A 26,264-nucleotide genomic window follows, 5' to 3' on the forward strand; every position below is an offset into this window, starting at 1 on the left:
CTGACCGTTTCCTCACATCCTTCTGCCTTTTGAATCCCCTCGCCCTTCCAGTCCGCCCTTGCCACTCCGTAGTATGTCCTTCCCGAAGGTATACACGGTCAACGGACCTTCTTCAACATCGTCCACATCCCTCCCATCATGGCTTTCAGTGAAGACCAAGCCCTCAGGAGGTGCGGGGAAGACGAAGAAACGGGTGAAGACTCAACATCAAGTGGGGGATCTGGAACTGGTGCAAGATTTCAGCTTTCCAGGATCAGCTATACGGATCAAGACGACGGAAGATGGGCTGCATGCGATTGGTACGGGGACCTATAAGCCGATGATGAAGGTGTGGGATCTGGAGAACCTGACGGTCAAGTTTGAGAGAGTGACGGATGCTGAAAACGTGGATTTCGTCGTGAGTTGGCTATATCTATCTGCTCGTGGATGTACTCCAGTCCCGAGAGGTCGAACTCGGCGTTTACTGATGAAGGTACATCAATACCCTGTCACAGATACTATCATCAGATTGGACCAAGACGTTACATCTACAAAGAGATAGATCACTAGCTTTCCACACCCAGATGGGGCTTCACCATTCTGTCAGATTACCCACATACGGTCGATCATTAGGATACCATTCACCCTCAGCGGACGCCATCATAGGATGTACAGGCACCGATGTCTATCGATTCAACCTCGAAGAAGGAAGATATATGACTCCTCTTCAGGTGGCGCAAAAGTGGGGAGATGGGAGGGAAGACGAAGTGGAAGGCGTCAATGTCGTGGACGTGAACCCCCGGCATGGTCTTTGGAGTTTCGGTCTGGACGGCGGTGGTGGTGTGGTAGAATTTTGGGATCCGAGATCAAGATCAGCTCTGACCCGATTAGTCCTTCCCTCATCGACGTTACTTCCCATTCAGTCATACGACCCTTCAGCAATCATCGCTCCTCCCACTCAGAAACTCTCAGTCACGGCATTATCATCACATCCTACCGACGGGCTTTCCCTGGCTGTCGGAACATCATCAGGTCATACACTGCTATACGACCTGCGAAGTCCGACACCATTTGCAGTCAAGGATCAAGGATATGGGGAATCTATCAGGAGGGTGGATTGGTTGAGAGGTGGCGGCGCTCAGGAAGATACAGGGAGAGTCGTCAGTGCCGATAGTAAGGTAGTCAAGGTCTGGGACAAGAATGATGTGAGTTGGAAACGGTCTCATTCCTAAGCAACTCCACAGGCATACGCCTTGGCTGACATCGTTGATCTTTTTAGGCTTCCCACAATCACCTGTCTCTACACCCTCCCAACTCACTTGTCGACCTTCACGCGGTCCCCAACTCAGGCCTCATCTTCGTGGCTTGCGAGGCGCCGCAATTATCCTCATATTACATTCCAGAGATTGGGCCGGCACCGAAGTGGGCTAGCTTCCTTGACTCCGTCACTGAAGAGCTGGCAGACGATTTCACAGGTGGTGCTGGAAAGAGCGCATATGCGGACTTCAAGTTCGTGGACAAGGCAGAGTTGGACACGTACGTATACTGCTATCGACGGTCTCTATGTTTCTGGGTCGAACATACTGACCCACTTCACCATTTTATAGCCTTGGTCTCACCCATCTCGTCGGCACTTCCGCACTCAAGCCGTACATGCACGGATACTTCCTTTCACTCAAATTGTATACAACCGCACGACTCATCGCGAACCCACAATCGTACGCCGAGTATCGCGACCGTATCGTCTCAGATCGACTCAAGGCCAAGTCCGAATCACGTATCCGAGCAAGGAAGGACCAGCCCAAAGTCAACAAGGCGTTGGCGGAGAGAGTCCGGAGGGCCGAGGAAAGAGAAGCGGCGTTGGCTAAGAAGAAGAAAGACAGGAAGGCGGAGCTTGGAGATGATGAGGATGCGGTCATGGACGAGGACGAAGAGGAGGAGGAGACAGAAGGTGGAGAGAAGGTTCCTGGTCTGTTGGCCGATCCTAGATTCCAGGAATTGTGGGAGAACCCAGACTTCGAGGTGGATGAGGAGAGTAGAGAGTTTGCCATGCTCAATCCTGCCACGGCGAACAACAATGTAGGTGCTGTTACAAATTTCGCAGCGATATCATAGCTGATGACATTGCACGATAACAGGCGAAGAGAAAGACTGCAGTCGAAGAGGAGGACGAAGAGAGCGACAAGTCGTCATCTGGTCTTGAGGAAAGTGAGGACGAGCAAGAAGAATCAGACGCCGAGAGCGGGAGTGATGAGAGCGACGATGGTAGTGAGTCACAACCGATATCTGTCTTAGTGATGCTGGGCGAATTGATCGTACGTTATCTGACTATGACATCAATCTTAGACTTGTTACAATACGATCCTCGTAAACTCACTCCTGCTCAACGACGTGCTCAACCTCGTGCCGCTCCTCGTCTGGTCGTTGGTGGCGGCGGCGATTCTCGAGAGACTGCTCAACCTACTTTCGGTCAACGACTCCATTCATCACGACCCTCTTCTGCGACCAACGGTAAATCACGCGTCAATGCTCTCGAGAACGATCCCTCCGTCTTGGCTATGCGGAGATCCACGGATGGCGGTATGGAAATGTCATTCATCCCCACATCATCATCTTCCAAACGGAGAAGTAACGGTGGCGAGGACGAGGACGAACAAGATGAATATAGTGGTGGAACGAGAAGAAAAGAGAGGAAGGTGGAGACGTTCGGGGTGGGTATGGAGAAAGGTGGAGCGGAAGAAGATGATGGGGATCTGGATGGAAGAGGTGGGAGGACGAAGAGAAGAGATCCGGGTAGGAGCGCTTCCAAGAATGCGTTCAGGAAGCGGTGAGCTGTGTGAAGAGTGCAAAATGTTACGGATTGAAGGACTAGGACGATGGTTCAGCAGAGATCGTGGACGGTCTCCCTCATTACTGTATGCATTAGGCAATAGTCATCCTGACTGTGCCTCGAGTGAGATCATAGTGGCTTCGACGGCGTAGTCGCTCGTATTGAGCCGTCTCGCTGAAAGTTGCGGTCGACTCCCGAGCGTGTATTCAATAAGGCGATATTACCAATGATTATATACAACAGATCTCCAAAGCATCAGCTCAACCAGAAAATCACTCCGCTTTTCCATCCTTGCTCCTCACGCCGTGTACGTCAGAATGACCCAGTCCCATATCAGGCTGAACCAGATTCCGTATTCTTTGCTTGAGGACTTTGAGTTCCGGGAAACCTCCCTCGGTCTGACCAGTACAACGTGATAATGTTAGCACAGTATGTTGCAGAGGATACGAAGATTGTCCGAATACATGTAGACCGCCAAAGAAAAGTAGGAATGACATATAGGGGGACTAGTAGTAGGAACAAATGAGAGTCTGGGCTTACCTTTCTATCCCAAGTGAGTTGGTCACCTCGCCCATCGCCGAGATCTAACCAGACTCTGAATCGACCGCCTGTCTCGGGCGCATTGAGAGGGATGAGGGTTATGCTCTTCAGTATGGGTGTGGGGAAAGTGAGGAAAAGCTCGGTTTGGATCCAAGTGGCTCTAGGTGCCCTGTGCGCATTTGAGATAGGTCAGCACGATGGAGACACCACTTCTATATAGGTAGCAAGGACATTCCAAGGTCCTCATCGTCCTTTACAGTTCGACATGTCTATCTTTTGTTTCTCGTGCGTTCCAAGGAGAAGGCAGACGGAGTGATAACTCACCACCTACACCGATCACAGAACTCGATCACTACACTAGGCTTCACACTCCCCAAATACGGAGGACTTATATCCGACGATGAGGCAGATATCACCTTCTCTCCTTCAGTCTTGACATCTCCTGGAGCAGGCAGATCAGGACTAGGTCCATCTGTCATAGCTGTCGTACCCTTTGGTCGAGCCGATGAAGGCGGATCGACAGGAGTCGGGAACTCTTCCTTACTCCTGCCTTCCGAGCCGTTTCCACTTGAAGGGATGGATCTGGGTCCAGACGCAGATGGTGTGGAAAGGGTTGATGAACAGGCCACAGCGCCTTCGGAAGCGGATTGAAGGACGGGCTCGTTGCAGTCTTGACAGATTTCAGGCATTGCAGGTGTTGTTGTCCAAGGTCAAGAAAGTATTCTTTTTCCTCTTGAAGCCGAGACTAGCTGGTTGGTTGTACTTCCACCGGATTTGGCGATGGTCAGAATGCAATGTTGGTCAGATCGGAGAGCCTTACAAGGGTGATTGTCGATGGTGAAAGGTGTCATACATGCTCGTTCATCATGTTTCATCGTTTTTGGCGAGTGGCAACTAAAATATCTGGTTACATCATCACTTTGTGACGGGCCGACAACGGGACCAAAAATTATCTGTTGAACGCGCAGGGAGGAAAGGAGAAGACGCGTCGTCAAACTCGCAATCACAATGATATTACATTCTCTGCGTCTCTCGACATTATATTTCGACTTCCTCACTGCACGAACTGATCACAGCTACGGGAACAAGGATCAGAATGTGAGATCTTGAATCCGCCTCTTCTCGTTACATCATGTCGAGCTGACCGTTGAAGACTCATTAGGTCTGCTTCGACCGATACCCCTCCCGCTGCTGAGACACCTCAAGAAAGGACCGAAGCAACGACCGATCCCACCGAGATTCGAGCGTTGGCTGACAAGTATGTGGCTGAGGGGAAGAAGGCCATCGCCCTGAAACAATGGGAGGAGGGAGTGGCGAAATATGCTGATGCTTTGGAGCTTATGTAAGTGTAGCTCAGTATTGTGCCCTTTTACAGTGTGTAGGTTGAGAAAAGATGAGCTAGGTCAAGAGAAGTTTGTTCGAGTAGGACGGGGAGGGACGGAGGGACGTGTAACGGAGCTGACGGAGATGATCTCACGACAGGGGACAGCTCGTCGGTGACTTTGATCCTCAAATGGCACCTCTTCTGCTCAGCTACGGTAAGGCGCTTTACGAGCTTGCGTTTTCTCAACAGGGTGTCATGGGTAAAGACGAAGGATCAAAAGAGGCAGACGACGCAGGTAAGTCAGCCGCCCGCCCTCATCCTAACCGTCCAATGGGATGCAAGCTGAATGGGCTCACCACTTGCAGTCCGCCAAGCGACTCTCGAAGATGCACCTTCCAAAAAGTCCAACTTTGTCTTCTCTGCCGATCCCGCCTCAGATGACGAGGAAGACGACAATATCCCTGCAGGAGATTCCACTCCTGCAGAGGGGGAAGCGAGCGGACAAAATGGGAACGGCGATGCTGGTGAAGATGGCGACGAGCCAGAGGACGATTACAATGCCGCTTGGGAGGTTTTGGACGTTGCTCGAACGATCTATCAAAAGATGGTGGAAGGTCTGAAGGAAGGTGAAGGGAAGGAAACGAGGTTGACCTTGGCGGATTGTTACTTGGCTCTGGGAGATGTGAGCTGTGAGACTGGTGAGTAATTAATCCCATTGTGACTCCATGCGCTACTGCTAAGCAACATATGTCCGCGCGACGACAGAAAATTTCCCTCAAGCAGTTCAAGATTACAGTTCAGCTCTCGCAATCAAATCCGCTCTCCTTCCTCCTTCCTCCCGGGCCCTCGCTTCGGTGCACTATCAACTCGCTACAGTCCTCGAATTTACTCCCAACAGACGGGCTGATGCTCTCTCCCATGTCGAAAAGGCTGTCCAAGGGTTCAAGGCACGAAAAGTTGAACTCGAATCGGCGTCGTCCTCCTCCACCGAGAACTTGAGCGAAGAAGTCAAGAAGATGTCAGATAAGGAGAGAGAGAACGAATTGAATGATGTAGAGGCGCTATTGGGCGATATGGAAGTCAAGATTGAAGAGCTGAAAGGTGCTCCGGATGCGGGTGATCTGGTGTCTGAAAGTATTAGTCATCTGTTGGGACAACCTGCCGAAAGTAGTGCCGTTGCCAGTACAATCGATGTCAGCGGACCAGTGAACGACCTCACTTCGATGGTCAGGAAGAAGAAACCAAAGGTCGTTGCGGGTACCAACGCAGCTGTGGAAGAGGTGAAGAAGGCAGTAGGAGAATTGGTGGAGGGAGCCAATGTCAAGGCGGCTGAAGCAACGGATGCTATTCAGGAGAAAGTAGGGGAGGCAGCTGTGGCTGCTGGTGAAAAGGTGGCTGAGGTCGGGGAAAGTCTGAAGGGTGATGAGAAGAGGAAAGCTGAGCAGGGAGAAAACGGTGATGAAAGACCAGCGAAGAAACCCAAGCCGGAGTAGGCAAAAAGCACAGAACAATGACAAGTTCTCTGTCCATAGCATTCAATCAGTAATTCTCTTTATCCAGTCATTCGTTTTTCGCTCTTTCTTTACTGTTCATCATCAACATTCTTTCTCAGTTCATGCATTGTCTTCTAATTCTGGCTGCTATCAAAGCAACATCCATAGAGATGGATTGTCCTACTTTTCATCTGCGCTATCTCCCACTCGCCTGTGTCCATATCAGAAGAGCAGACCGAATGGATATCCTCCGTTCTTCATTCGGAACAGCTTCATGAGTAAGCTGAAGACGACGATGAGCATCGCCAACCAGAGATAAACTCCGATACGTTGTTTGACAGGGGATGATTGAGCGGGGACGAAGACTGTCAATGCGACGATGGAGAATGCCAAGAGGCCATCTAGGTGGATAGGAGTGAGGGAGTCAGCAAAGTATTCCTATTTCGAGCGGATTCGGCTATAGAGTTGAACGCGAAACCGAAGCGTAACCGCTACAAAGACCGGTCGAGGTAGACAAAGTAGTGAAAATCGCGTAGGCAACACTCACAAACACCACCAACGACCTGACTTTCCAAGCCCAGCTGATTAGAATACCCCTGAGCGATCCAACTGACACTACCCCCAGGTCCTGCAGCGACATAAGGCGCTCCCTTGATCTTGTTCCACATATACCCCGAGGTGAACGTCAGGATCAAGATTAGACTACCGGTGCCCCAGACGACTCTCGATTGGGCGAGGGGGATGAGGATTGCTCGCATCGAGTAGAGGGAGACTGTGATAACGATGAGGGCAAGGGGGACGACGATGAACGGGATGGGGTTGAATGGTTTGTATAGGGAGAATGGTTGCGGGGTTAGACCGGTAAGCCAAGAGTGAAGAGGGGGAGCAGTGAGGCCACTAATCGGACGATATTATCAGTGCACGGGACATGTATTCGATGTTCATTCTCCACGTACTGTCGATTCAGTTCATAGGTGATTACGGACAGCTTGTTGCTGTTTCGTAGAGGTCCAGCAAGAGGAGGATGGAATTGTAACGTTGGAGCAGAAGTGAGACCGAGCTGAGATCAACTTCCATCAATTTCGGTCTAGAAAGACACTCTCGTCACGTCTGGTATGCGCGACCCAACCGGTCTCGCGATCTGTACACTCACTTGTTGATATACCGCTTGACCGTCTTCGAAGTCCAGTTTGGCGAAGAAATGTTGATCTCTGACTTGTTTTGGAACTTTTCTCCAGCTGGCAGCGACGAGGTTGAAAGAGGGGTCGAAGACACTGAAGCAGGAAACGGAATGTTCATCAGACTTACCCGCGGCGTCTTATATCGTGACGATTCCATTGCTTGGGGAAGGGTAAAGATGGACCACGACATGAAGACCGATGACTCACTGGCAGGGTTGGCATTTGAACTGAGGAGGCAGCGCCGTCAAGAGTACTGATACGCTATAATCCCTGTCCAAGGCTAAAAGGTCCTCATAAGACTCCGAGTTGAGTTTGATGATCCCATCTTTTGATTTGGATGCGATGGCAGACCAATGCGCTGCATTCGAGGCGAGGGTGAGGGGAAGAGCGACAAGGAGCGAAGTGAGAAAGGTGAAAGCGCGCATCTTGCCTAGAGGACGTATGAGGCGCTAGTGGAAGCGCACGTTCTGTGCAGTGGTCAAGCTGTCAGAAGTTTGTGGAGATTGCAACGGACCAGCTGGCGGATGAGGTCGAAAGAGGACGATGTCTCTGTGTCGCGTTGGCATGCTACGAATCGCAGCACAGATCCAAGGTGGAGGAGAGGTGAAGTATATTGAATGCTCCCACTTTAGGACGACCCCCTTGGCCACCCAAAGAGGTCGGTTTCATCCACCTTTCTCTCTCCAGACTCGCTTTATTCTGAGCTTCCCTCAACAGGAGAATTAGACAATCTTCTCATAATGTCGCTCGCCGACGCACTTCTCGCCGACCTCGATGGTCTGTCCGACGAAGAAGCAGGCTCACCCGAGCCGACCCCTCAAGCTTCTTCCTCTAAGGGGGCCATGCTCCCTCCCCCTCTTCCGTCCGCAGGAGGTAGCAGTGCCAAACGACCCGCTATTGCTATGGATGTAGACGATGACGATGACGGAGACGATGACGGAATGACTCTCGAGGACGGGACTAGTGCGGTTGGCTTTGTACCAGAAGGAGGAGTGAGACCTGCCGATGAACTGGATGCGGAGGAAGTGGAGAAGACAGATATGGCCGGTCTGGAAGATGTGGGCAAGGTAGCCAAATTGATGACAGGGAAGAAGTTGAAAGAGGTCTTGGGGGTAGGTCATCAGACGCAAGGATACAAGCGATTCACTCCAGCTGACACATCGCACACAGGATATCGCGAAATATACCTCAACGCCGTCCGATATGACATCTGCAGGAGGACCATTGGAAGAGAATCCAGAATACCATCTCGTCGTCACCGCCAATAACATGTCGGTTGAAGTCGACAACGAGATTCTGCTTGTTCACAAATTCATTCGAGATCATTATGCTCCTCGATTCCCCGAACTGGAACAGCTCATCGCCGACCCATGGACGTACATTGCCGCTGTGCAAGCCATTGGCAACGCCGACGATCTCACCAAGTGCACATTTCCACCCACGCTTCCCGCCGCTACTATTCTGTCTATCACTCTGACTGCAACTTCGACCCGAGGCCAGAAGTTGACTTCAGGAGAATGGAAGACGGTGCTCAGTGCTATTGAGGTTGCTCGAGAACTTCGAACAGCTAGAGAGCAAATTTTCGCTTATGTCGAAAGTCGAATGGCTGCAGTCGCGCCCAATCTCTCCGCCATCGTAGGAACAGGTATCGCGGCAAAATTGCTGGGTCTCGCGGGTGGTTTACAAGCTTTCAGCAGACAACCGAGTTGTAACGTTATGTTATTTGGAGCGATGAAGAAGACTCTGGCAAATAGTCATCTCTCGGCAGCAAGTCAACAGCGACATACGGGGTTCGTCTTCCAGAGTCCCTTGGTACAGAGCGCCCAACCCGAAGATAGGAGAAGGGCACAAAGAGCAGTCTCGGCGAAATGTACCTTGGCGGCTAGGATTGATGCAGGAAAAGGATCAAGAGACGGGAGCTATGGAAGGAAGTGTTTGGCAGAACTGCAAAAGAGGATTGAGAAGATGGCAGAACCACCTCCCAACAAGATGGTGAAGGCTCTACCGATCCCTCAAGAGACGAATAGGAAGAAGCGAGGTGGAAAGAGGTGTGTAGTTGTAACATCCCTTTCTTCGTTTGGATCGTTGGTTGATCTTATCCCTCATCTCCTTGCAGAGCACGAAAAGCGAAAGAGGCATACGCGCAGACCGAATTGCGGAAGATGCAGAATCGAATGGAGTTCGGCAAAGCTGAGGAAGAAGTAGGCATCGACGACGAGACTGTCGGTCTGGGTATGATCGGTTCAGCAGGGAGAGTGCGAGGCGAAGTAGCCGATGCGAGAAGTAAAGGTGAGCAATTTTCTCATGTCTTGGACTCATCGATACGTGGGATTCGAGCTTGAATGATGCTGATAGAATGCACTTGCGCGTAGCCAAACTATCTCGAGCCAACAAACTTCGTACTCAACTCCTCGGTCGGTCAGCCGTATCCAACGATGCCAAATCAGGAATGTCGACTTCGCTCTCATTCACACCTGTGCAAGGTATCGAGATCGTCACGCCGTCCTTGTCAGCTGCTCAGAGAGTACAAGCGGCAAATGACAGGTGGTTTGCGGGCGGAACTTTCACCCATGTTCAGAAAGGTGGAAGCAACATTCCTGGTCAGGGCAAGTAGAGCCTCCGTATGGGTGCCGAGTCGAAAAGGGAAGACGTTGCATATCCACTATATAGTTTGGTAGACACTCTCGCAGCACTGCCAAAGGGAGTGTTTCGCTTTGGAGATGGCATGACTTAGGCAGCATTGCATTCAGTGAGACGTGATGTATCATGGTGACATCCTCTACATTTTGATTGATTGTTATTGTTGCGTCTCTTGTATTGGCGGCCAAAAGACATGACGTCAATGCTCGGCTCGGTTGTTTTCATTTCATCCCATCAGTCATTTTCATCATCTCTTTGACATTTGATATTCTGCTCCGTGTTGTGATTGCACGAGGAAATCATCAGACAAAGGGTCAACGCGATGATCAGACCGCGGCTACTTCCCCTCAAGCATCCCTTACGTTCCCCTCTTCTGTTTTCGGCGCTCAACCTCCGTCCTCCACCTCGGCTCCCCGCTGTTGTCCGAGCAATCCCTTCAAATCGATTCAACTCAACTACCGCAACTCCGACTTCAACAGCCACGACTGGCGATACAGTCCCCGCCCCTGATCCACCCCGAGTCACTTCTTCGTTCTACATCTCAAATGTCCTTCCTATCAAGCTTGCCTATTGGGATTTCCGACCGTCATGGGGTCAGCTGCGAGAAGAGTCTCTGTTGGAACGATTGCACGATATAGCTCAGGAGGTCACTTCGTATGGATTCAGGGTGGAAAGCTGGGAAGTCAGTAGGAAAGATGGAGGTGTATTCATGCACTTTTCATATATCCCTCCACCGGAAAAGGATCTCACAGCTTCCTCTGCCTCCAAACCATCGTCGGCGAAGAAAGACGAAACCGGCGTTGCCGCAACAGAAGCGGAAGATCAAGAACAAGAGGTAGAGAAGGAAGGTGCAGAATTGGCAGGGATCAACGTGATTCCCGATCTGGCAAACGTCAAACCCAATTCACCGGGTAGACTGTTCATACCCAAGTTGGAAAAGGCAGCACAACTACATGGCGGTTGGCCAAGCTGGCTAGGCCAGTGGTCAGGAACGGCAGAACGTAATCTGGGGAGAAGTATACCGGGACACGCTATCTACTCGGCAGATGCTCCAGCTGCAGGAACATCGGCTGGGGGTGGTGGAGATTTGAGGAAAGGAAGTGCAGATGGGGTGAAGGGTCTGCAAGCTGCTGCAGGTGCAGGTAGAATTTGGGTGGTCAAGGGAAAACAGTGGACAGAGGTGCGTCGACCTCTCTTCCACGCCTCTTTGGGGATGGAAAGCAGATTGACACCCGGTCAAGAGAAGCTTACAAGTGTGTATTCTCACATAGGACCTGAATCGATATCCATCACGGCGGGTGAGGGTAGAATTCGACGGTCCAGACGTTTCGCAAGAAATGCTATACACGCTATTCCGGGTGAATATCTTCCTTCGGCGACAAGAAAGTTGTGCTGACTCTCAAGACATGATTAGCCATACGGTAGGCTGATAGACATACAACCACCTACACCTGTCCCAGCTGGATCTCTTCGTTTCGCAACTGTCGCCTTTTCTCGATTGTCCACATCTGCAATTGCCATCAACTGCGTAGGTGTTCCCGTACAAATGGCGGTGGTGTATGTAGGCTCATATCCTCACCGTCTAGCTACACGGCTATTCCACACCTACTAATACAGCAGACTTCACCCTTCGTACTTCCGGAGGACCATCTCCAACCCCTATACCTCTAAGCAGACTGAGACTGTATTATGAACGACCGCTGAAAGCTCATGCGATACGGGATTGGATCGGGGCGCATCCCAGAATTGCTATACCCGTCATCGCTTTCCTCATTGGAACTCTTAGCTATACGGTGATTAACACTCATCGCGAACTTCGATGTCCGGAGCTTACATGCTGACGAAGAACTGTGCAGTTCTTTGATCCTATCAGAGCATTCTTCGTGAGAACGAAAGTGGAAGGGGTTTGGGATTTGGAGAAGTATTCTTTGATTCAAAGTGAGTTGTTTTTGCCAGTGGATTCCCCGCATGGTGTATGCCCGCGTAAACTGAATTCATAACTCTGGCTCAGGTTTACGCAAGCGATTTGTCCTTCCTACCTCACTTGGCTTCCTTCACGGTTCTGGTACTTCCACCGAAGAGTCAGAGGAGGCTATCGGTAAAGACGCTTGGAAGGATCGTGTCGAGGCAGAGAAAGATGTGGAGCATTTGTTGATGGAGTATCCATCATCCTTTATCACCATCACGGGTCCGCCCGGCAGTGGTAAAGTGAGCTTGGTCACCAGGGTCCTGAAGCAGCAGGATAAGTGAGTATTCTTTGGCTGGACTATGTCAAGAGCTGCAATGCTAATGTCGAATTCAGACCCGCCATGGTCATTGATTGTGCCGAAATCGCCAAAGCCAAAAATGATGCTGGGCTAGTCAGCGCACTGGCCGACGAGACCGGTCAGTCCACCATGTGCTGGTATCATTCACGGAGAGAACTCACAACTCCTGCACAGGCTACTACCCAGTTTTCTCATTCATGTCTTCTCTCAGTGGCCTGATCGACCTTGCGGCGGTCGGTCTCATCGGTCAAAAGGCGGGCTTCTCGACTCCCTTAGATCAACAACTTCGTCAGATGCTAGAAATTGTCGGGGGAGCGCTCAAAGACGTTTCCGTTCATGCACAGCAGACACACCAGGAGAAGATACGAGACGAGCAGAATAAGGTGGAAATGGATGTGGAGAGGGAGAGGAGAAGGCAGCTGATCGCTCGCGGCGGATGGCACGATGGCCGACTAGACTGCGTCGCCGGCAATGGCCCAATGAGCGAACTTGGTCTCGGTGACGAACCGTTCCTGGAGAGTGATCTGAATCAAGCTATCGTCCCTCTCATGGATGACAATGCGCCTATCCATGGCGAAGCTGTCCCACCCACAGCCGCGTCGATTCAAACCATTGGTAACGCTCAGCTGGCGGAAGCTGCTGCTGCGAAAGCGGCACAAGTGGCTGCCACGGCCGACCTCGATGCGGAAAGCGAGCTCATCAAATCGCTTCCAATCGTCGTCTTGAAGAACTTTGCACAGAAGACCGCAAAGGGTGACTTATGGAATGTACTGGCGGAATGGGGAGCGAGTCTGGTGGAGAACCGAGTCGCCCATGTCATTGTCATCACTGAAGGCGCGACTGCGACCAAGGCTCTTACTAAGGCTTTACCTTCGAAACCCCTCAACTCCGTTGGATTAGCCGATGCTGATGAAATCAACGCCTTGAACTACGTACGAGAGAAGCTCCGAACGATCTCCCCCGACTTATCCGCACAAGACAAGGCTGCCGCTCCCGGCGCACAGACCACATCGTCGGCTCCAAGCGCCGTCTCGGGACTTTCGACCGACGATAGTCAACAAATAGCGAAACTGGGAGGACGAATGGTCGACCTAGAGACTCTGGTTTACAAAGTCAGGACTGGATCCAAGATCAAGGATGCCGTAGATGATATCATTCTGAGAAACGTCGTGGAGTTGAGGAAATTGGCATTTGGCGATGACAGCGAGGATGCGAAAAACCTGCAATGGACAAGAGCACAGGCTTGGAAGGTCGTTTCGGAATTGGCAAAGAAGGGCGAGGTCAGTGTTTGTCATGTACACCCTGGTTCATACCTGCTCGCACGAACACTAACATCGCGTGCAAAATAGCTCTCATATGCTCAATTACTGCAGGATTTCCCGTTCAAGGGAGCTGAGCAGAGTTTGAAGGCGCTTGAGGAGCACGAACTGGTCTCTGTCACCTATGTTGACGGACGGGCGTCGAAAGTCAAACCGGGCAAACCTGTATTCCGTTACGCTTTTGAGACCTTGGTCAACGGTGAGCGGCCGTGGACACGTTCACAGTGCATATGAAAGCTGACCATCGTCTGCGATGACTAGATCCTGTATTCAAGGCCTCTTGTCAAATAGAGTACAACACCGCTTTGATCAACAAGGCTGAAGCAGATATCAAGACTTACGAAGGAGAATTGACAACGTTGAAAGGTATCACAACGGATGGGGGTTCGGAGGCTCTAGGTGTTAATGGAGGATGGCTAGGCATCGGCGCGCACACGGCCATCAGGGATCGGGCAAAATGGTTATTGGACAAGATGGGTAAGGGAGTGGACAAGTTGGGTAAATTGGAGAAGGAGAATGAAGAGATGGGCAAATTGCTAGCCTCTGGTCGAGGGTGAAGGCTAGGATCGATATGGGGGCAGCAGCAGTCTGAGTGAGGTTTCTGTTACCATATGCATTGCAACGATGCATGCACTGCTCACGGACTTTTATACCTCGAAGATCTCTGCCAGGAATCAAGTGCCACATTCAGATGTTTCCGTAATGCTCCGTTTGATCAAAAGTCAGTCACATCCCGATCATCGTCGTCCAACAGCAATTTAAACGTTTGTCTCTATCTTAATCCACACAAGAAGCATCGGTGCAATATACAGTTGTTCAACGCACATCACATCCTCCCAAACCCTGCTCGTCTCTGAGTCCGGCTGCCTTTTCCCTTCAATTGAACTGTCAAAAGGGACGATCTCCGGCTTTGCTCCACACTCCTCTTCCTTCCCCTCCTCTTTAGCTGTGGCCAATGCCACCACCTTGCTTCGCCTCGCTCGCCACCAGGCAAACCAGCACCTCTCTCTCCACGATACACCATGTCTTGAGACTGGTACAAAACGGGTATTTGTATCCACCATGTCCGGTGGCGAGGGCGATGGCGACGGCGACGGGATCGACGCGAATGCAAAGCGGAGCAGCGACAGCTCGATCTCGCAATAACGAGAACACGATCTCCACGAGAAACGTAAGTTGAAGGATCCCGTCGTATCGAGGTCGGAGCCACTCATAGAGACATATCACATACGGAGTAGAGCTGACATTTGCCGAATGCAGGCTGGAACGAAACGGAAAGAGGTAGGGTTGTCAGCGAGACGGTATAACAAACTATATTCTTCCAGCGCCGCTCAGACAGTTGAGCACGATCAGGATCACCATTCCGATCCGCCTTTAATATATCGACACCTTCGCTCCTCTCGCTCATCGCCTAAACTACATACTATCTCGTTCCCGCCTCTTCCCTCCTCCGCCCTCTCTTCCAGTTCATCGTTCACCTCCCCTTCGCCATCCTCCCTTCCTCCTGGTCAAATACCGTCGCGTACCGTCAATCTTGAGGTTTTATCACCCGATCAGCGGTTTCTTCGACCTCGCTTTCCGCCTGACGAATGGGCCAAACTCCCGGAACCAATCTACAGACGGTTAAGAGGAGGTGCTTTCCAATCCGCTGCCCATTTTCAACATGATTTCGATCAGCACGGTCTTGAAGCGAAGCAATTATGCTCATTCGCCAATCTAGCCAGAATATTTGACCTCTGGAGGAGAACAGCAGACGATGCGGAATGGATGTGGCTGGATGGGAAGCTGGCGAGAATGCTGGAAGGCCTGAATGAGAGGGAAATGTCGCAAAGGCACACCCCGAAGTTTGCTTGTGCGATCAGAGCTTACGCTCTCATAACCACCGGCGCGGAAGAAGAAGCGAACTTGGTTCTGGAGCAAAGAAAGAACATGATGCCGCTAAAGAGCACCGACTCGTTGAACTACGCAGTAGCCGCGGTGGCCTATGCCCAATTGGGAGCTTGGGATGATGCCTTGGTGGAGATGGAGAAGGGATTGAGGTCGGCATTGGCACGAGTCACCGACAATGATGGTCAGGTGATCCGCTATCCCTCGCTTGATCTTCGTTGTTTGGACCAATACAAAAACCTTCTCCTCGCCGCCGATCGCAACGACGATCTCCTGGAAATAATCCGAAGAGGTCCATTCTCTTTACGACATTACCTCATTGTAGCGTGCAAGGGGTCGCACTCCTTTCCAGGCGGCGTATCGACAGTTCTCTACGACGCGATGAGGCGGGTCAATCGACCTTTGGACTGGTGGTCAGAGGCCTACGCCAAAGATCCCAATGTGAAGAACCGTGGACTCGGTAGTCTCATGTTCATCGCCCTTACGAGAGACCGATCAAGAGTCGACGAAGCACTGGCACTGTACGAAGAGCTGACGGCAAACGGTATCCGTGTTCCCAACGAAGCTGCCATCGAATTATGCTGGCTTGCCGTTAAGGACGCGAAATCGGACGCACGACGGATCTATCAACGCATTCGCCTTGACTATCCCTCGCCCAACCATCAAGGCTTGTACAGGGCTCTGCAATTGGCTGGTCGAGCCGGCTGGGCACGGGAGGAGAGAGAGGCGTGGGAGCAGATTTGTCGAGAGTATGAACCGACGTGGAGAGACAAGGTCGTGCTTGCGGCAAACTATGCGTATTCTGGCCGGGTACAAGAAACGCTTGCTGCTCTTCGTTCTCGAGTGGGCGATGATTACGCTCAATATCCGGATGCCTTGGAAATTCTCTTCACGGCTCACATCAACGCTAACGACGTTGAAGGTGCGAAAGAATGTCTAGAACAAATCACTGCTATCGAGCCTCGCCTGTACCCGTTCAACTCTCTCCTCCAGCTCTATGCGGATCAAGTTAACGTTACCGCTGCGATCCAGCTCTTCGATCGACTCTTCGAAGTCGGCTTGGAACCGAATCTCCACTCTTACACTGCCCTCATATCTCTTTTCGCCAATAGACGAGATCCGGTCAACGCCGATAATGTTTTCAGAGCCATGACCGAAGCAGGTCTGGAACCAGATACGATCGCTCACGCGGCGATCATCAATGCCGAAGTATCATCGGGACAATGGGCGAACGCTGCCAAACGTTGGAGCGCATTGCCAGAACAGATTCGAACCCAGCGATCGGTGGCCTCTGCCATTATACGAGCACTCGTCTTGTTGCCTGCTCCAACTGAACATGTGGTTGCTCTCTTTAGGAAGATTCGCAGGCCTTCTTCGAGCACTTGGGCACTGGTCATTCAGTCGGCCAGCGACAGCGGCAATATGGATCTTGCTCGCGATCTGTACGAGGAGATGGACCAGCTCTCAAGAGTGAAGGAGGCACCTGCACCCGACATCTACACCTTCTCCATCCTGCTTCATGGATACATGCGACAAGGCGATGGGGTCAGTTCCAGAGCCGTTTACGATGAAATGCTCAAGCGAGAGATTCTCCCATCGAGTGTCACTTATGGCATGATAATCCAGTCTTTCACCGACGCGAAGGGTGTAAGGTCGCTCGAACAAGCTCATGATTTCGCCATGTCGGTCTATGCGCAAGTCAAGGAGGGCCATGTTGCTGATCGTCGCCACCAGCGAGCACTCATCAACCAAAACATCTTCAGTCCTCTCGTTGTGGCTCATGGCCGATTACAAAATTGGGATGAAGCGCAGACGTACTTCGATTTGATCAACAATGAGGAGGAAGGTGATGCACAGACCAGTGTTCACGCTTACTCTCAGCTCATGGATGTATACCGCCGAGCGGGAGAGGTTAGCAAGGTCCTGGACACGTGGAGGAAGGCTGTACAACTGGCTATGGATATCACTTCGGTTCGAACCCCAGAGCAGCAAGAGCAACACGCTCCCGATACTTCAACGATCGACTTTGTGAGCGCAGCCAAGCCGGTTAGAACCAACGATAATATTCTCTGTATCCCTCTCTCCATCGTGCTGGACAGCTTGTCTTCTGTCGGTCGATATGCCGATGTCAAGAAGGCCTGGGCGGAAGTTCAAGAGGCCGGATTTGGATTTGACGCCGGAAACTACAATCATATGGCGGTAGCCCTGGCTCGATCTGGAGACGTGGAGGGCGCCTTCATGATTGCGGATAAGATCTTGATGAGACGATTCCGTGATATCAAGGCACGTCATTACGAAGCTCTCCGAGACACTCTTGATCTTCCCTCTGTCAAGAAGAACAGTGGGCAGGAAGGTCAAGCAGGAACAAATATTGAGCTTAGTATCGCGGACATCCCTGTTGAAGCGACTTTTGGACCGCCAAATCGACGCCACGAGATGCACGCTGAACGATCACCTTTCCGAGAAGACGAGCATGATCCGGATTCCGCTTCGGCCATCAATGTGAAGCTACTACAGAAATGGAGACCTGGAGATACACTTTGGCGACCCTCTTTATTGACTGTTTCAGTCTTGGAGAGAGCGTACGAGCAGTTGGAAGATGCGAAGAATAAAAGAGCTTTGGTACCTCTTGCTTTACCTGATGAAGCCGAGGGGGAAGGAGAAGTTGAGGTAGATGGGGCGGGGAGGAAGGAGGACGAGTTGAAGTTTGGTGTGGTGTTACCCTTGTTCGGCAATGTCCCGGTGAGAAATCATAAGACTGGGAAAGTGTTGGAACAATCGGCAAGTCTCATGTTGAAGAACCTGAATAGCAGGTATTCAAAGATCGTGCTCTTGTTGAAGTATCATCGGAAGAAGAGACAAGCGGCGAAAATGAGGGCCGAGCGGAGGAGGTGATATAGTATAGCATAGCATCGGACACCCATCCATTCATCCATCCAGTCATTCGTATCATAGCAGCGTCATACTACATTGTAATCTATGTAATGCAATCATGACCATATGATAGATACCGACCACCCAACCAGTGACCACAACGAGGACCACAGAAGAGCAAGTGTACGTCTACCGTCCGAAGTCATTGTCTGGGTCGACGGCCGTATATGTCATTTATCAGGTAGCTCATGCTCAGCGAGATATAATACGGGTCCCGGGGGGTTCGGTTGGTATGATGGAGAGCAGATAGATGTGTTTGGTCTGTTGCCCAGACGGAAGAGCGATAGATGAACCAAACCACTCACGAAACCAAAGATCACTTTCTGGGAAGAATCTCTCAATTTAGGTGGACCCGATCCGTCATTCGGGAGACTTGTTGTCGATCCGGAATCCGGCAGCGTATGGGGTGGTGAGGTGGTTTCTGGGGACAAATTCGTTGCTTTTTGTAGGTTGATGTCTGGGTATGAGTTGAATCGGAAGGGTAGGTGAAGATGTATTCTATCCTGATGGGAAACTAGAGGGTGCCCTTTGGATCGATCGTGATGGAATTCCGTTGTCAGGTCCAGTACGACATGTAAGTATACAGGTTCGGACATCATGACGTATGGTGTCCAACGAGTCAGATCTGGACGAGAAGACTCACTAGTCTTGTCTAAGATATGTTTCCCATCCCCTTTCGTATATGCACGATATGTATCCCCATCCGTAAGGGAGGGAAGGTATTCTGATCGCGGTTACGACCGATGTCGCGAGCACCAGAAATGTGGTGAGGAACAGCGGTGTCGTCATCTTGTTATTGGTGGAACCCACGACCAGGATGGGAGCTCTCTCAGCTTGCTCAGGTCAGCCGGTCAACGGGACTGTCAACCTCGATAAAATGGTTGTCCTGGTTGCCGTACGACCGCTGAGATGCTTCAGCCATTGAGCGATGTTGCCAAGAAGAAACCCGAAGAACAAGTCTACTTCACTTTGGCCTCGTTGGAAAGCACGAAGCTGTATCCACCATGCTCCGTCCAGGAATAAGCACACTTGGGACTGCCGAGACCAAAGTCTTACCGAAGGATAGCATCTGACGCCTGATGTCTCCTTCCAGTCCCGCGCACTCGACGCAGTGACCAGAAGGATAGGTGATCGTGATCGAAAGACCTTCGACGCAGGAAAGGTGTCGGTGATCCGACGCCTCACGATGATCGCACGGAGACTTGAAACATGCCAGTCATGTGTGCAAGGCCCTGGCCTACATATGTATAGCTCCATACGCATGTTACAAGTGAAGTCAGTACGCGTCGAACCTCTCTGCGTACACGACGATGTCAGTACAAGGCGAGGATCTGAATCATGTGTGCGTCCAAAGCAGTCCGCTGTATGGGCTGCCTGTGTGCGAGAGAGATATATCTCTACGTTAGTCGCCCGCCCAATAACGAGGAGAAGGGGATGCGGAGGTACAAGTCCATTTCCATGCCAGCCGTGTGTTAGTGGCGCATATATCTCTTTGGTCGCTCACATGAGCGGGAGGTCGGCTGCCGGTCCCTTGTATGAATGACAACATGACGATTGGTCTCTCGGTCCTATCGTCATCTCTCTATGATAAGCATCCTACTCAATCTGATACCGGCCGAGGAGGAGATGTTCACCAAAGAATCATTTGCAGACTACCACTATGCCCAATTGGCGCTGTTCGTCTCAGACCTCGGTGCCGACGGTTATCGGGGGGTGGGGCGAGGGGTGCCACATCGGTCGTAAACCGCGGTAATTCCGATTCGCCACCGCTTGTCAGATTACGATTTGGTCATCTTTCCGCTTCCTGCTCTGCTCTCTCACCTCCGTTCTCCACCTCGGCATCTGCATGCAATCAATCGATAATCATACATAATCCATCCATCCCATCTTTGTTCCTTCTCGCTTTAATCACTCCGGTAATTCAAAAAATACTATTCCCCACCGAAGAAGAACACAATCACAGTTCGTCAACGAATATTCGATCTCGTTCAATCCATAACACGACAAACGCAGATCACGATAATCAAGATGATGCGAAACTCCACTGGACTTCTCCGATCGACTGTCGCCGTTGCGTCGACCTCTTTCGCTCGACCGGCGATGAGAGCCACGGCCCGACCTGCCGCTGCGTCTTTCATGGGCGCTGGTAGGGTGATGAAGAGGAACTACCACGAGAAAGTCATCGATCACTACGAGAACCCTAGGAATGTGTGTTGCATGTTCTCCCATATGCTGGTCTTCACCACTCGATCGAGACATCATACTTGAGATTAGCAGCAAGTCGCTGATGTTTTTCCACTTTTATATAGGTTGGAAACCTTCCCAAGGGAGACTTTGATGTCGGTACCGGCCTCGTTGGTGCACCTGCCTGTGGAGAGTGAGTATCAAACCGACTCGTAATATCGACCGAGACAAAATTACTGACCAATCCTCCATTCGCATCGCAGCGTGATGAAGCTTCAAATTCGAGTCGGCGAAGACGGCGTCATCAGCGAAGTCAAGTTCAAGACGTTCGGCTGTGGCTCTGCAATCGCTTCTTCCTCATACATGACAGAGAGGGTCAAGGGGATGACCTTGGAGCAAGCCGGTGCCGTCAAGAACACCGAGATCGCAAAGGAGCTCTGCTTGCCGCCCGTCAAGCGTGAGTTGCTTATGAGATCAGTTGACCTCCAGCTTTCTGAACGGATAGCTGACGATGATGTGCTGCGCAGTACACTGCTCACTACTCGCTGAGGATGCTATCAAGTCCGCCATAAAGGACTATCAAACCAAGCGAGCTAAGCGAACAGCCCCAGCTGTAAGTTGGACTTATCAACGAATCGTACATCAAGTCGAATCGTGTACTGACGGTGGCTATATACTCGATGGTAGACTCCCCCTCCTTCTGCCTCTGCCACTGCTCAAACTGCTGTTCACGCTTAACAAGTGGCTAGCGAAGACAAGGAGGAACGAGGATAAAACTAAAGCGAAACTATCGTTTATGGCAAGATGACGAAGGTGTAGCGTTACGAAGTTGTTCTCTTTTTTTTCTAGCAGCTCTTCCGAGTTGAGCACGGAGTCTTCATGTCCCTGTCATGTAAAATGTACTCGTATGCAGTGATTATGATGGCGAGATGTAGATGCTTTACTGAGTCGAGGGTATAGGGCGTGTCACGGCACAGATGATAGGCGTGCTGGTAACGCTCAAGGTTTGTTTGTCCCCACGTGGGATTCGTCTCCCCGCTTTCTCTCCCCTCACCCTCCCGGTCATCTTCGCTCCTAGAGCGCTTTCTTCCCCTCCCTCCACATGCAAGCTCCCGTCGCTCACACATGATATTCCACTCGCCAGCCATCACCCCGTCATTGCTTCACTCAGATCGCCTCCGACTGGGATCACCCCTTACGAAACATAATCCGAACGCGTGTCATCAAAACAAAACAACGGCAGCTGAGCGTCTCGAGATTTGAACAAAGTGAGACCAAGGTGTGCGAGAGAAAATCAGTCAGCAGACAGTCGATTCCTTGAAGCCAGCAGCCACGACCACTATCTCTGCATCAGGGCAATAACGCGTACAAAAAACAGCAGGTCTCCTGTCTGTTGCTTCCGGAATCATCTCCTCCGCTAGGTCTTTGTCACACCAAACCCACTCGGACTGATACGCTCTTTGTGTTCTCGACCGCAACAGCCCACTGTCCGACACCTACCCCTTGGCTCCTGGGCACAGTCGAAGGTGAAAACCGTGATCAGGAACCATCGACATCCGACTTCTTTCTTGCCCATTCAATCAAACACATATATCTTTCCCTTCTCCACCGAATCGCACGATCCTTCGCGCGTCAGCACTATCGATCAAGTCCGCTTTGACCTTTGCCTTGAACGCGGTATGATTCTCGACCCGCCATAAGACGAGTCAAGCTCGACATCTTATCGCTTTATAAGCGCAATTGCCAAACGAAAGGAGTTTATTCGAGACCGACGTCTCGTCCTCATCCGCCTGGATATGTCGTCCTCCGTCGCTTCCCCGCCGCCGCCACCTTCAGCAACCCCCTCAAGCACCTCATATTCCCCTTCCCCACTCAACGCATCTACTTCAACTACCGCATCTGAGACCCAATACCGGCTCCCTCCCTCCTCTCCCTTCCCTTCTCCAGGTGCTGGACCCAGTGGGTCTACATCGAAATGGAAGAGCGTGTTCAAATTAGGTCGAAATGGTACTAGCGTCGGAAAGGGAAAGGAGAACCGTCCAGCGTTGAACCTTGGATCCGCCGACGGAGGCACGTTTGCAACAGATAAACTGAATCTAGGAGAACCCCTCGACCACCCTTCATCGTCCTTTACCTCCACTGCAGGGAACCCAACAACGTATCCTCCTAGAGTACCTCAGTTACGATCACAAACAGATCCTTATCCTCCCAAACGTGCAGGTCACATTGAAGTGGTAGAGTCTCCTCCAGTACCATATCTGGAGGTGCAGTCGTCGGACTTTTTCACGGCTGGAACCATGATGAAGGCGATGAAGAGTGGAGAAGGTCACGATGGAGAAGGGACGGTCACGTCCGGAGAAGGCTACACCGTCCATCTCGATACAAGCAATGGAGGATTGCAATCAGCTCCGACAATCACCGCCTCGACGTCGGATGAACAGTCACGACCATACTCTTCCACTACCGACTCAGCATTCACGGCTGACCGGTCATCGCATTCCTCTGGCTCGCATATCGTGTCACCCGCAGGTCCGCCCTACGGTACGCCGATACGGTCACCCAGTAATCTAATCGCGACCAGCTTCAAGAGCCGATTCTTCTCATCACCCAACACTGGTTCAATAACGGCGGATGCAAGTCCTAGGATTGGCAAAAGCAAAGCCGACAAGTATCGTGGGCTGGGCAAAGAAGCACCGTCCAGCACAGGCTCGTCGAATAGGAAGAAATCAGTTGGATCATCTAGCGTGTCTTCCAACGGACAAACGCCGTCAATACCTTCGCCCGTCACCCCTGGTAGGAACAAACGCGACCCTTCTACTTCTTCTAGTCGGTTCCAAACACCGTCAGATGGCAGTGGAAACAGCGGTAATGGGAACACGACACCGGGCAAAAGCTCAGCTACAGCTCGATTCTTGCGTCGCGTCGTCTCAGCTCCCAATGCAAAGGCTCTGTTTTCTCCTGCTATGTTCAATAACGCACCGGAAGTTCCGCCTCTACCGCAGAAAGAGAAGATATACCCGTCTCTCGTCATCTCTGCCAATCATCAGGTTGACTTGACACAATCACCTCCGTCGGAGAAGTACGCCAACGGCAATCCATTCATCGCTACTTTAACCGATGCATCCACCGCTTCGCCATCCACTACTTCTTTACTAGTCAGAACACCCAAAGGCGATTCGCCCACCCCCTCGTCCACGCTATCAGCGAAAGGAACGAGAGGTGCGAGATCACTGACGACTACGGCGGTACCCAAGAATGTGAGAGAGTTGCAGGGACAATTAGGTGTCGGATCGCCGGGCGGAGGAGAATCTCATCATAAACAGGTGTTTAGAAGAACGTATAGTAGCAATTCGATCAAGACAAGATCGGTGAGTTTGGAGGGCGTCAGCCGATTATCGGACTTGTAGAAGCTCACGCAGTTTTCAGGTCGAGGTGACACCCTCTTCTTTCCAGAAAATCAAATTGCTCGGTAAAGGCGATGTGGGCAAGGTGTATTTGGTGAAAGAGAAGAAGACGGAGAAGTTATTCGCAATGAAGGGTATGTCATCGACATATAAATCTACCAGCTTTGTCACTGACGGGATCTGCTTTAGTGCTGTCGAAGAAAGAGATGATCAAGCGAAATAAGATCAAACGAGCTTTGGCCGAACAAGAGATTCTGGCGACGGCAAATCATCCCTTCATCGTCACTCTCTTCCACTCCTTCCAGTCACAAGACTATCTCTTCTTTGTGCTTGATGTGAGCTGAATATCCCCAATGGGTGGTTAACATGGGCTGACGGTAAGATCAGTACTGCATGGGTGGCGAATTCTTCCGGGCTTTACAGACTCGTCCAGGAAAATGTCTGTCGGAAGAACACGCCAAATTCTACGCTGCCGAGGTGACCGCTGCGCTTGAGTACCTACATCTCAACGGTTATATATATCGTGATCTGAAGCCAGAGAGTGAGTGACACATCAGCTGTCCCTTGGTCAAGTGAGCAGCCAGCTAACTTTGATGTTTCAGACATTCTATTGCATCAATCTGGACATATCATGCTGTCAGATTTCGATCTATCAAAGCAATCTGGAGAAGCGGGTGGAGCACCTGCTGCTATCAAGCATGGCGGTCCGAACGGGGTGAGTCTGCTGCCAACGCACTCTAAAATGGCATGACAGCTGACATTGGCGATCTCAGACTATACTGGTGGACACACGATCCTGCATCGCCGATTTCAGAACGAACTCCTTTGTCGGAACAGAGGGTGAGTGAGGACGCATACCCGTAGGGTTTCATGCTGATGGATGTGTCGTAGAGTATATCGCACCAGAAGTCATCAAGGGACATAGTCATTCATCTGCTGTTGACTGGTGGACTCTGGGTATCTTGGTGTACGAAATGATCGTGAGTCAACTATTTGTCAATTGCATGACTTTTAGGGCTGTCTGGAGCTGACCGACGACACATAGTTTGCAACAACGCCCTTCAAGGGCCCGAATAGGAATGCGACGTTTGCAAACGTCATGAAGAATGATGTTTTCTTCCCTGAGAGCACACCAGTTTCGAGGTGAGCACGTTTTCCGTTTTAGCCAAGTGTACCTTGTCCCTGCTAGATTTCACGTATAGTAAAGCTGATAACATCGTTGGCCTTGTAGCTTCTGCAAATCCTGCATTCGGAAACTCTTGATCAAGGATGAGAACAAGCGCTTGGGTTCAAGTTCCGGTGCGAGCGAAGTGAAGCAACATAAATGGTTCGGAAGTGTGAATTGGGGACTGTTGCGGAACATGACACCTCCCGTGAGCTTGTTACGCCAGGCTTTGCTTTGCGCTGCTGACCGATGCTGGTTGTTGTGTCGTCAGATCATACCTGCTGAATCGAACGGCATCGACGCAATCAATTTCAGGACATTGAGGGAAAGTAAGAGTGTAGACTTTGATCGAAATGAAACGGTAAGTCTATACACTGCATGCGTCTGCAAGTATGAGCTGACGCTCCCGCTTCATTCAGGATATCATCCATGCCAAAGCGGGCTCTCCTTCAGTCATGGGTAATTCTACACCGGGTATGCTTACTCCCAGAGAGATCACTCAACCTTCGATGCCTAGTGATCCCTCAACGACGCCGTCAACTTCCACGAGTGGGAAAGGAGGTGACGAAAGGAATGCCTACGATAAAGAGAAGAATCCATTTGGGGAATTCAATTCTGTAACGAGAGATGTGGGGGATTGGTGATTGCAAGCGGGGAGCAAGTGATCTCGGCGCCATCAGGAGAAGGGAAGTCGCAGTCGTTGCAATCAAAGAATTAGCAGAGACCTTTGAAGCATGGTTGGACCGTGTGAGGGATGTTGTGAAAGAGGAGGGCGGGAAAGGGGGAGATTGGGGACGCGGAGCGAAGAAGAGCGATCATGTCCACAGATCGTGGGTGTTTCGAGTTGTTTTGACGATAACGAAAAGAGCGTATTTTGTACTGTACTGTGCTGTACACAGTATTACCATCTACCCGTTCCGTTGTTGAGATCATGTAGAAGGTCTTGTCGAATGAAATGCCAGGAACAAATCTACCTTGGAATCTACCTGATTTGCTTTGCACATGAGTTCACACAATCAGAGTGAAGTATAGGATGCTTCTTACATGTATGTACATCACCCAAGCGAGTTGTATGCCGGTGCTACCTGTGCATAAACTTGTTCTGATTTGACTTGGA

At 51.1% G+C, this 26,264-nt stretch overlaps 9 protein-coding genes across 9 annotated transcripts; 7 read left to right on the forward strand and 2 right to left on the reverse strand.

Moving 5' to 3' along the window:
- Positions 1 to 73: 73 nt before the first annotated feature.
- On the forward strand, positions 74 to 2,810 carry IAR55_000088 (uncharacterized protein; the record flags this gene model as incomplete). Its single annotated transcript, XM_066943226.1, has 6 exons — positions 74 to 397; positions 495 to 1,184; positions 1,259 to 1,515; positions 1,587 to 2,058; positions 2,118 to 2,247; positions 2,326 to 2,810. The coding sequence occupies 6 exons, from the start codon at positions 74 to 76 to the stop codon at positions 2,808 to 2,810; spliced, it is 2,358 nt and encodes a 785-aa protein (XP_066805768.1).
- A 271-nt stretch (positions 2,811 to 3,081) lies between these two features.
- Positions 3,082 to 4,038, reverse strand: IAR55_000089 (uncharacterized protein; the record flags this gene model as incomplete). Its single annotated transcript, XM_066943227.1, has 3 exons — positions 3,082 to 3,207; positions 3,350 to 3,518; positions 3,674 to 4,038. The coding sequence occupies 3 exons, from the start codon at positions 4,036 to 4,038 to the stop codon at positions 3,082 to 3,084; spliced, it is 660 nt and encodes a 219-aa protein (XP_066805769.1).
- A 91-nt stretch (positions 4,039 to 4,129) lies between these two features.
- On the forward strand, positions 4,130 to 6,166 carry IAR55_000090 (uncharacterized protein; the record flags this gene model as incomplete). The annotated part of the gene is made up of 5 exons (XM_066943228.1): positions 4,130 to 4,173; positions 4,512 to 4,691; positions 4,832 to 4,968; positions 5,039 to 5,371; positions 5,439 to 6,166. 5 exons carry the CDS (start codon positions 4,130 to 4,132, stop codon positions 6,164 to 6,166), a joined length of 1,422 nt encoding a protein of 473 aa, XP_066805770.1.
- A 222-nt stretch (positions 6,167 to 6,388) lies between these two features.
- IAR55_000091 (uncharacterized protein) lies at positions 6,389 to 7,772 on the reverse strand (the record flags this gene model as incomplete). Its single annotated transcript, XM_066943229.1, has 5 exons — positions 6,389 to 6,567; positions 6,714 to 7,063; positions 7,123 to 7,226; positions 7,320 to 7,440; positions 7,555 to 7,772. The coding sequence occupies 5 exons, from the start codon at positions 7,770 to 7,772 to the stop codon at positions 6,389 to 6,391; spliced, it is 972 nt and encodes a 323-aa protein (XP_066805771.1).
- A 315-nt stretch (positions 7,773 to 8,087) lies between these two features.
- Positions 8,088 to 9,961, forward strand: IAR55_000092 (uncharacterized protein; the record flags this gene model as incomplete). Its single annotated transcript, XM_066943230.1, has 4 exons — positions 8,088 to 8,459; positions 8,518 to 9,395; positions 9,464 to 9,636; positions 9,720 to 9,961. The coding sequence occupies 4 exons, from the start codon at positions 8,088 to 8,090 to the stop codon at positions 9,959 to 9,961; spliced, it is 1,665 nt and encodes a 554-aa protein (XP_066805772.1).
- Positions 9,962 to 10,309: 348 nt separating this feature from the next.
- IAR55_000093 (uncharacterized protein) lies at positions 10,310 to 14,130 on the forward strand (the record flags this gene model as incomplete). The annotated part of the gene is made up of 10 exons (XM_066943231.1): positions 10,310 to 11,167; positions 11,259 to 11,345; positions 11,402 to 11,515; positions 11,574 to 11,780; positions 11,844 to 11,925; positions 11,999 to 12,233; positions 12,290 to 12,372; positions 12,429 to 13,534; positions 13,604 to 13,772; positions 13,835 to 14,130. The coding sequence occupies 10 exons, from the start codon at positions 10,310 to 10,312 to the stop codon at positions 14,128 to 14,130; spliced, it is 3,237 nt and encodes a 1,078-aa protein (XP_066805773.1).
- Positions 14,131 to 14,528: 398 nt separating this feature from the next.
- Positions 14,529 to 18,355, forward strand: IAR55_000094 (uncharacterized protein; the record flags this gene model as incomplete). The annotated part of the gene is made up of 2 exons (XM_066943232.1): positions 14,529 to 14,744; positions 14,834 to 18,355. The coding sequence occupies 2 exons, from the start codon at positions 14,529 to 14,531 to the stop codon at positions 18,353 to 18,355; spliced, it is 3,738 nt and encodes a 1,245-aa protein (XP_066805774.1).
- Positions 18,356 to 20,422: 2,067 nt separating this feature from the next.
- On the forward strand, positions 20,423 to 21,316 carry IAR55_000095 (FeS cluster assembly scaffold IscU; the record flags this gene model as incomplete). The annotated part of the gene is made up of 5 exons (XM_066943233.1): positions 20,423 to 20,602; positions 20,704 to 20,771; positions 20,842 to 21,035; positions 21,106 to 21,191; positions 21,266 to 21,316. 5 exons carry the CDS (start codon positions 20,423 to 20,425, stop codon positions 21,314 to 21,316), a joined length of 579 nt encoding a protein of 192 aa, XP_066805775.1.
- Positions 21,317 to 22,374: 1,058 nt separating this feature from the next.
- Positions 22,375 to 25,791, forward strand: IAR55_000096 (uncharacterized protein; the record flags this gene model as incomplete). Its single annotated transcript, XM_066943234.1, has 11 exons — positions 22,375 to 23,946; positions 24,005 to 24,116; positions 24,172 to 24,317; positions 24,370 to 24,523; positions 24,585 to 24,697; positions 24,756 to 24,822; positions 24,874 to 24,962; positions 25,028 to 25,125; positions 25,214 to 25,355; positions 25,419 to 25,508; positions 25,567 to 25,791. 11 exons carry the CDS (start codon positions 22,375 to 22,377, stop codon positions 25,789 to 25,791), a joined length of 2,808 nt encoding a protein of 935 aa, XP_066805776.1.
- Between the last annotated feature and the right edge of the window lie 473 nt (positions 25,792 to 26,264).

The sequence above is a fragment of the Kwoniella newhampshirensis genome, chromosome 1 (genome assembly GCF_039105145.1).
Source record: "Kwoniella newhampshirensis strain CBS 13917 chromosome 1, whole genome shotgun sequence".
Classification (NCBI taxonomy): domain Eukaryota; kingdom Fungi; phylum Basidiomycota; class Tremellomycetes; order Tremellales; family Cryptococcaceae; genus Kwoniella; species Kwoniella newhampshirensis.